Source organism: Carassius gibelio, chromosome A25 (genome assembly GCF_023724105.1).
Source record: "Carassius gibelio isolate Cgi1373 ecotype wild population from Czech Republic chromosome A25, carGib1.2-hapl.c, whole genome shotgun sequence".
Lineage (NCBI taxonomy): Eukaryota > Metazoa > Chordata > Actinopteri > Cypriniformes > Cyprinidae > Carassius > Carassius gibelio.
The window spans coordinates 11155930-11165676 of NC_068395.1; the positions used below are offsets into that span (position 1 = coordinate 11155930).

The window sequence follows — 9747 nt, forward strand, 5'->3', positions numbered from 1 at the left end:
TCTTCTCACCTCTCGGCCACGCACTGAAGATTCCTGCCTTGTATAACAAGCGTACTGGCTATTGTCTTCCTGTACTTGAAGCTCATATTCCAACCAATCAGCGAAGTCCAGCAAAGTAGGAATAGAGACTTGCAAAGGGTGGGTGTACCGCTTGAAACTTGATCTGAGGTCATGTGGCAGTTTACTCAGGAGTCGAGACACATGTGATCCACATTCCAGCTCTACAGTACCTTTGTGGCCAAGCTGCTGCAACATACTGACAAGCGAACGCACCTGCAGTCCGAACATCCTGAAGGCCTTTACATCTCCACTGCGTATATTAGCTCCATCCATCAGCTCAGCGATTCGTTGCAGTGCTAATTGGTGGGGTTGACCATACATCTTATCCAGAGCTTTCATAGTGTTGGTGAAGGGAAATCTGGAATTGCTGTAAGAGTCTGCCACAAGGAGGGCCTCCTCCAGTTTCAGATGGTCTGTGAGGATTTGAAATTTGAAACGTTCGGTGGCATCTTCAGGCAGGATATTCTCTAATGCAATTCTCAGTCTTGAAAACTCCCTAGGATCAGAAGACGTTAGGCAGGGGATGGTAGGGGCTGGTCCTCTGTAGATTTTCTCTTGGGTACTTGAGGGTAAGACATGATCTGAGCTATATTCTGCATGGGCTGACCTCCTCCTTTCCTGTGATGGGACCACGGACTCAGGCAGCTGAGGTGGCTGGGAATATGGGGAAGTGTTGGGATACCTGAACTGAGCTGAGTCAATATAATGTGCTGTAAAGGAGGGTCTCTCACGAGGGGAGGAAGAAATGTTCATGTTTCTCAGATCTTCAGTAAACTCTGAGCTTTCCTCTGGCACAGCTGGGTGTGGCAGTCTCTTAGTGGCAGATGGTGGCAACCTAGAGCGTGGAGCTGGTATTGGGCGGTATGGCTGTGGAGTCTGAAAGTTAACTGCTGGAGAGTGAGAGCGTGGTGATGGCATCTGTGGAGTGACCGACTCGGGTGGAGAGCTCTGCTTCGATTTCAAGCTTTGAAGCTCATGCCATAACGCAGCATTCTGTTGACGCATCTCTTGGAATGCTGAAATGATCTCAGGGAGTTGGCTGGATTGTCGTTGCAAGGCTGCGTTCTCCCTCTTCATCTTCTCTAACATGGCTGTAAGCTCTGGCAGCTGTTTCACTTGCCTTTGCAATGCTGCATTCTCCTCTCTCAGCTTCTCAGAAGTGTAGTCCCATTGGTCAGTCAGTATCCACTCAGAATGTTCTGATGCTTGGCTCACTGGTGAAGTGGATCTAGAATGACCTGTAACACTTGGTTCATTCTCCAGTACTCCCTGGCAGGTAAGTGACCGTGATTGCTGTTGATGAGACCCAGGTCCACTGAGCTCAAAGTCTTCTAAGTAGGCTGGAGGGTTAACTCGTCTCCTCGGCCGCACAGCAGGGGCTTCTCTTTCTGGTTGAGACATGTCTGTAGCAATCCACAAATCCGGCTCGAAGGACCATGAAAAAACTGCTGACTACTCTTGTCTAACTCAGGTTCGGATTTATAGAACGGCTACAGGGTGTCCGGTCAGAACATTAGGTCTCACACCAGGAATGTACTTCAGGGTGATTTATTGTGCAAAGATGTGTGTGGTTCTGTAAATATAAAACAGTATACAAATATGAATAAATGAATAAATACACATTAACAGATCTTTACAGCAGTACTTAAATACTCATAAGTAACAGCATTGTAAATTATCTAAATATAATATATATACAAATATGACTCAAAGTTCTATTAAATGATCGCACTACTGCACCGTGCGTCTGGCTCACGTGCCTAGCTCGTCCGGTGAACAAGCCCGAACATGTTCCCTGAGATGCGTCTTAAGTCTATGCATTATAGCCTAATATGCAATAACATTAAATATTCTATCAAACAAAAACACAGGCGAAATATAACATTTTGTCAACAAGAAAATGTGCAAATATAATAAACAAATGTAAACATTTAGGCGGAATGCCGCGGTAGCGGTCATTAATCTCGCTTGTGAACTTATCATACATTTAATTATGTAAATGTACTTACGATTAGTTGCACGCACACATATATCCACACAAGCCTTAAACGGGCCACTTCTAACTTATTTAACTATGAAATATTAACTATAAACACATCAACACATCCAGCCTCTATAATGTCTTGGTTCTCACTCCGCGGAAAGATTAGGAACAGTCCAAATCACGAACACAGGCGGGAGGGTTCGGAAGAGTTCACTTTCAAGGGGTGGCCTTTTTTACAATAAGCACTGTTAATGCTAGCATGTGTGGCCATCACTTAAAGCAAATGGAATCGTAGCGCAAGATGCTTTCTACATCGTAAAGTCAACTAAAGCTGGAGACAACAATCTAATATGAATGACTAGTAGCAAAATGGATGAAATTGAAGGTTCAACTTATCAATTATACGTTGGTAACTTTCAAACAGCTAACACAACCCACTATTAGCATGCTAACCGTAAGTGTATTTTATCGTTGAGACAAAGCAGCATGAAGACTAACTAACAAATACTAAACCTCTTTGGCAACATAACAAAGAATTATTTAGTTCTGAAATCATTGGGAGTGAATGAAATAGCCTACTCCTTAACATTCATGCTGATGTGATGACATATGCTAACAACATTAATATTGCAACATCATGTAAAACACAGGGTCCACTTGTGACATCAAGTATTCAAAGTGCATTAATGGTAAGTTAAAAATCATTAAAGCCCCATTCATATTTTACTCCTGCAGCTCTTCCTGAAGTACAATGAAATCAATGCTAATTTCGTTTCCACATCCTACACAAATGAAAACATCTTGTAGATTCCTGTAAATGCTTCAGTGTTTGAGTCACATGAGTCAAATGAGAGTAACCTGTTGAACTGCAAAACCATCAGCAAGTTCATTTTCCAGACCCACACAGAATGTAACATTTTCACATTTTCTGGGGAAAAAAATCTGTTAATTAGATTTACATAAAAAAAAAAAAAAAAAAAATGTAAATTCTAAGAATTGCATTGTGCAAACGAGCTAAAAATATTTACATTTAATTAAATTAAAAAAAATATATATTATAAAATATATTCAAACCATTATTTAAAACCATTTACCAAAACCCTTTCAAAATGCAATTATATGGAGGAAACGCACACACAAATTATAAATGATGTTTAATTCTGTGTAAATTTTCATACCTTTGCATTTTTTTTCTTCTTTTTTTTTTACAAATCTAAATATTTTAATATATCAAAATATTATTTAAAGGGCATGTGAAAATTAACCCTTTATAAATGTAATTATAATGAGGAAATACACAATATAAATTGTAAATGAGAATTCAATTCTGATATTAAATTCTCAATTTCTTCATTTAATTTTAGGTCAATCACATTAAATGTATGAAGGCTTTACGTGGGATAAAAAAATAATAAAATCTCACAATTCAAACCTTTTTACTCACAATTCTGAGTTTATATCGCACAAGTTCTGAAGTCAGAATTGTGAGATAAAAAGTTGCAATTACCTTTTTTAAATTTTTGGGGAAAAAACTCTAAATAAACCAGAATTGGTTAGTTAAAAGGTTGTATCAATTCTTTTTTTTTCTCTCAGAATTGTGAATTTAAATCTTTTTGTTCTTTCAGAATTGCTGGAAACTAATTCTGAATCAGAAAGACATAATCATAAGAAGAAAAAACATTTTTACAGCAGAAATGGCTTCCATAAAAATGAGTGTCAATTTTTTAGATCCATCAAAAAGCATCTACATCATCACAAGTGACCAAACAAATTCATAACCTCAACCTTCAAAGGTCAAAGCACAGATCTGGTCTCAGAACCGTGACCTTCAGTAACCCTGTCCTCATACCTCCATCATAAGAACTTCTCACCCTGTCCATCTCCAGCATGTTCTTCAGCCTCACGCCAGCCCGTCCTGACCTGACCCAGCTTCTTTAGGACTGAGGGGCATATTTAACTTGTCAGGTTCTCCATCTGATAGCTGCTGTTCCTGGTCCAGTCTCTGAGCTGTCAGCCAGATTCCTCACCACACTTTGAGCTGCTCCACAGACTGTCACATCTGAAGGTTGACTCTCCCTTCGGCTTATGAGAACAAGCTGATCTTTCTTAAGGACATCTATAATTGTATATATAATTTGTTTTTAGATTCTATTTCTTTCATAGTGCATTACTTGCATTTTACTTTTGAATCATTGTCTGTGAATATTAGAAAGGTATGCAAGTATTTCCATTTTGCACAAAGGCTTTTCCTAATCACAAATGAGTCTTAGTTATACTTCACCGACTCTTTTTCTCGTATTAGTGTTTTTTTTTTTTTTTTTTTTTTTATAGAAATAGGATAATTTCTAAAGAATATGTTCACCAGTCTTTTTGATACAGTGAAAGTGAATGAGGACTGGGGTCATCAAGCTCCAAAATGACATGAAATTTTCATTTTTGGTTGAACAATTCCTTTCACGAGATTTGCGTGTACTTGCTGATTTCCCCTGGGATGACGTGGGATTAAAAACACTGATGGAGCCCCTGCTTAGTGACCTCACAGAGCCTCTCCATTTCAGAGATCCCCCCGTGACAGTTCAAATCCCACATCCTCACGCAACCCCCTCTCAGAATTACCTCATTCAGGACATCCCATCGAAAGCTTTAGCTTCAGTAACAAATACATACACAAACAGATCAGTCTCAGATAAGTTAGACTCTAAATTGTTGCCTCCGATTATTTCCATAAATAGGAGTGAAAAACAAGAATTTCTCGCAACTAAGAACTATAATCATAATTCAAGGTCAAATATTAACACTAAGCAGGTCCCAAATGAGTGTAAAATAAGCTTTATGATGAAGTTTCTGTGTTGCTTGTGGCCATGAAATTACACTGGCAAGCATTTTCTTGATTTTCTCGATTTGTCTGGAGTATCTGCATGGCCAGAATGAACGTTAACACCCGAGATTAGAGTCAGAGGATGTGAACGAGACAGATCCCAGGAAATTAAAGTCATCGCAGACTGACCCGTCCCATCTAGAAAAGCACTCTCTGACCTGCATAACCTTTTCTGATGTTCTCCATCCTCCCGCTGTCTTTTCAATCCCTTCATTCCCTACTGGACCACAATCCCTTTCGCCCTCTGGGTGACCTCTTCTCTGCCTGTGGACAGACCCCTTAACATCGCTTCCCCACCTGTGGAGCGGCAGAGGGAGCAGGGAACACTTCAAAGCCCCGTTCAGTGATAGAGCACTGATTGCTATGGGCCACTCATTTCATCTCATCTCAAGGACTAAAACTTCTGGAGAATGACTGAGATGGAATGCTGCGTAAAAACAGGCAGCTTCTACCTTTGATGGGATGAGCTTCCTTTGTAAGCCTATTTTAGCAACGCTGACAACATCTGACAACATTTACATATGCCGCGTTTCCACCACAGGAACTTTACCCAGGAACTAGGGACTTTGGCCTGGTACTTGGTGTGTTTCCACCGCAGGAACTAAATAAAGTTCCGGTTAAAAAACTGCCCCTCAAAAATTCCCTTCCGGCGAGGTGGTACTTTTTCAAAGTTCCGCAACTTTCGGGGGTGGGGCTTGGGTGCTAAACATCATGATTGGTTGAGTTCACGCAGCATTGATTGAACCACCATTTATTCTGATCATTTTCCAAATATTACTGTTATTGTGTCATGAAATGTAATTCTAAAAGTATTTCAGGTGAGAATGTAGTTGTTTAAAATTCAAATATGTGGTTTATTTATAAAGACAGTGCCTATTTAAATATGTGTTTCGCCGATCTCGGAGATGGTGGCCTCCACGCAATCAGCGAGAGCTCAGTCCTCATCTATCCGCCGAGAGCAGCCTCACCTCGGCTAAACTATCTGATATGTGCCGCTGGCTCTGATGTCTCTTTAGTGGTTAAACTAAATATAATTCGTTCTGGGTAAATCTAACAGGTTATCTGTGGTCTGTATTTAATTTATCTATATGTTAAAATGAAAATAAAAAATGTAAATTTATATAATATTTTGTTTCATTGTAATGGCTCTATATATACACATATCCCTGAACTAACATTCCTGCAGCTGTTATTATGCTTAAATGAAATGAAAGGAGGCAGTGGTATTTGATATCCTTTTTCATTTTATTGTAAATATACAGAGAGGAAAATTGCAGTAGCCATGGTCAGCTGACTGATCTTATCGAATACGCTGCTATTTGCAGATTTACCGGACTTGCGTCGTCGAGGACATCACACTCCCGAGTCGAATGCACAAAGTCTGAACTACTGAGATGCACGTCCAAAATCAGCATAGTTTTATTGAGAAACGCGCGCAGATCTACGTCACCAGTCTATTTTTTCTAATCTTCCCGGTATTTTACACCGTAAAGAAAGCAACAGGTCTTGGGGGAAAAAAGTTCCTGGGGAAAAAAATTCCTAGTACAAATGTTCCGGGTCATTCCGGTGGAAACGTGGCAATAGCCAAACAATCAAAGAAAGAGGACAATATTTTACAGGGACTTTTCTACTAAAGTGCACAATCTGTTTATGCCAATTAGTGGTTCACCGAAAATGAAATTTGTCTTGATTCGCCAAGTTTGACTATTTAAATGCAGGGAGAAATTATGGAAAATTTCTCCACCAGACCAGTTTAAATGAAATCAAACCCCTCAGAAGACTTATGAGACGTTATAGAATATAGCAGACAAATATGTATGGACCAACGCTTATGGTACACTTATGGTTCCTTTTGGGACATAAAATCGACTACTACATGTTCACTGTATGGAAAAGAGCAGCTGGAACAGTCTTCAAAACATCTCCAGTAATGAGTTCTACCAAAATATCAAAGTATATATCAGTTTTTACATTTTTACATTACATTGGGGTGTGTGTATACAGCGCACAATGTACATTTCAGCATAATATGCGTGTACTATACATGTGTCACCCAGTTTTTCTAACCACACTTAAGGCCTGTTCACACCAAGGATGATAAATATAACAATAAATATGTAATCTTAAAAAGAAATTCTACACATTAAAGAGTCCACTCCACAACTATAACAATAACGAACAACACAGAGGAACAATATCATTGGAACTACTTTCAAAATGTCTGTTTTTCCAGCTAAAAGTCGTGGCCTTATGATTTGAGAGTCGGACTCCCAATCGAAAGGTTGTGAGTTCGAGTCTCAGGCCGGACGGAATTGTGGGTGGGGGGAGTGCATGTACAGTTCTCTCTCCACCTTCAATACCATGACTTAGGTGCCCTTGAGCAAGGCATTGAACCCCCAACTGCTCCCCGGGCGCTGCAGCATAAATGGCTGCCCACTGCTCCGGGTGTGTGTTCACAGTGTGTGTGTGTTCACTGCTCTGTGTGTGTGCACTTCGGATGGGTTAAATGCAGAGCACAAATTCTGAGTATGGGTCACCATACTTAGCTGAATGTCACGTCACTTAATGAAAAGATAAAGAAAATAACAGCCAATCAGAATTCCCTGGACTCTAAATTCACACTAAAGAAAATCGGTTCTTTTAAGAACTGATCACTGAAAGATTCATTGCCCTTTCAAGACATGTTTGCTAAAAGGTTCACCTCTGTCCACGTCCCACTAGATGTGACCCACCAGCCTTAAAAACTTCAAAAATCATACAAAATTGTATCAAAGTCTGTGATCTCTTTTAAAATAATACTGAATTTTATCTCAGATCTCAGCAACCTCAGCTCTGCTCATAAAAGTGCTTACAACATGGTCAGAATTCCATGTAGCAACCGATCATCACCACTGATAAGCTATTTCTAAGTATTGTAGAAACTTAATTTTCTGTAAAGTTGCTTTGCAATGATTTGTATCGTAAAAAGCGCTACACAAATAAACTTATTTATCGGTTGCAAAATGTTGTCCCCTGATGCCCCGTCGCACATAGGCCCTCAATGGCTTCACCGGCCCGAGGTCTCTGCTTTGTTGCCTTGCCCTGATCATCCTAACCCATCTGTCTTTAAATCATCCACCTTTTTTCTTGCAGACTGAGTCAATAGGTGCATGTAACATTGTATGACAGCAGCTGAAGCTATCAAGTCAAGGTCATACGTGTTCTTGTGTAACATTTAATAAGATGAACCGACCAAAAAGAGAGGCAGTCTGCCTGAAAGAGTTTAACTTTGTATTATGTGAATGTGGAAAGCTGTCGCATTTCCTGTGTTTCGGAGGGACCTGTTTGGCCTTTTCATAAATTTCTCCTCAGGGATCAATAAAATATCTCTCTGTCTATTAGCTATTTGAGTTACTCATGCTTTGAGTTAGTGGGATTTATCTTGTGGGTGCCGTTTGATGCTAAAACAACTGGACAAGTGATAGCCTCAACTGACTGATGACCACAAGCACAAAGTATAAGTTACACAAATCAGGTGTCAAATGTCAAAAATCAAAGATACAGTATCAGATTTTACAAACATGATCTTTTAGCCTACTACAGACATGACCAAGCCATAATATCCCATAAGTGGCTTATTGTTATTATTATTAGAAGTAGTAGTAGTAGTATAGCCCTGGTTATGTGATCTCAAATGGCCCGCACTGTGTTGATAAAATCAAGAGTTTTACTTGGAAATGGATCTAAATAGAGCTGTGTTTCTCATCCTTAAACGATTAAACAATATTTTAAACAATTCAGAAATAGTTATACACACAGCCTATATTTCCTATCTCAGGAATGAAAACAAAGTAGATCGGTTTAAATTTTAGGAGTACAATTCTGGTATTTAAATTGTGAAAGCAGAATGATCTCTCTGAGATAATAAAAAATAATTAAAAAAAAAATTTAAAAAAATCCCTGAATATTTATTTATTTGGTAAATACTAAATAGCCACTATGTAACCTGAAACTAACTAAACATACATTATTCTTTATCTACCTTAATTTACTTTAAATCATGTCTATAAAGTAGGCTACATATTAAAAGCATCTATAGACTGATTACCCAAAGAGCATCTCTGACACACATACAGTAAACCAAGGCATGCTGATTTCTGCTGGGGACTTGTGCATATAGAGGCAATGAACACGAAAGCATCCACCATCATCCTTCTCTCACATCAAATATTACATATTTGAACATTATTTTGTAATCCATAAACGGATTTTTCTGTTCAGCCTGTTACGCAACAGTGCCAGCCCATACTGATTTATAGGCATATAATGTGTCTACAGACAAAGAAAAATTCAATCCTCAATCATATCGCAATGCATTGGATGGTTATGCGCCGACAAGACGCCCTTACCTCAAATCCACCAAAAGAATCGGCCATTTATTATCACACCCAAGATCCTTTGTTCAAACTGGACTCGACTGGGAAAATAAATATATAAATAAAAACACTGTATACCCGCAAGATGCGTCTTATAGCGGTCCGGACACGTACAGAAGACAGGTGCACCTGCCCCGGGTGCGCAGCTATTCTTACAGCTTCTTATTGCACACTGATGCTCCTTATGCAAGCAGGCTATCATTCAAGATGCGTCTTACCGTTTCTCAGTCAGCCCTTAGTGTATTCCTCATCGTCCATATAGCAGTCCGTTCGAGAATGGCTTTAAAATCATATGCCCAGCCCGCTGTGTTCTTTCACATCCTCATGTCATTCACTGATGCAGCAGTGACAGCGAAGACACGCCCACCTCGTATCTTACCCCCTCATGAATGACGTAAAGGAGCGAGAGA

The 9747-nt window shown here is 39.4% G+C and overlaps 2 protein-coding genes across 2 annotated transcripts in view; both read right to left on the bottom strand.

Annotated features, from left to right (window-relative positions):
• Positions 1-9710, bottom strand: part of LOC127947042 (OTU domain-containing protein 7A) — a 73764-nt gene extending 64054 nt beyond the window's left edge. The window contains exon 1 of the mRNA XM_052543942.1: positions 9556-9710. The gene's annotated coding sequence lies outside the window, so the exon portion shown is untranslated. The remainder of the gene's footprint in view (positions 1-9555) is intronic.
• Positions 6-2279, bottom strand: LOC127946899 (uncharacterized). Its single transcript, XM_052543716.1, has 3 exons — positions 2070-2279; positions 56-1633; positions 6-9 (listed from the first exon to the last, which is right to left on the bottom strand). The coding sequence occupies exons 2-3, from the start codon at positions 1459-1461 to the stop codon at positions 6-8; spliced, it is 1410 nt and encodes a 469-aa protein (XP_052399676.1). The 5' UTR covers positions 1462-1633; positions 2070-2279.
• Positions 9711-9747: the final 37 nt, after the last annotated feature.

What these genes read in the sequence shown, in the direction of transcription:
- LOC127946899 (XM_052543716.1), bottom strand. Translation starts at nt 1,461, where the DNA reads ATGTCTCAACCAGAAAGAGAAGCCCCTGCTGTGCGGCCGAGGAGACGA.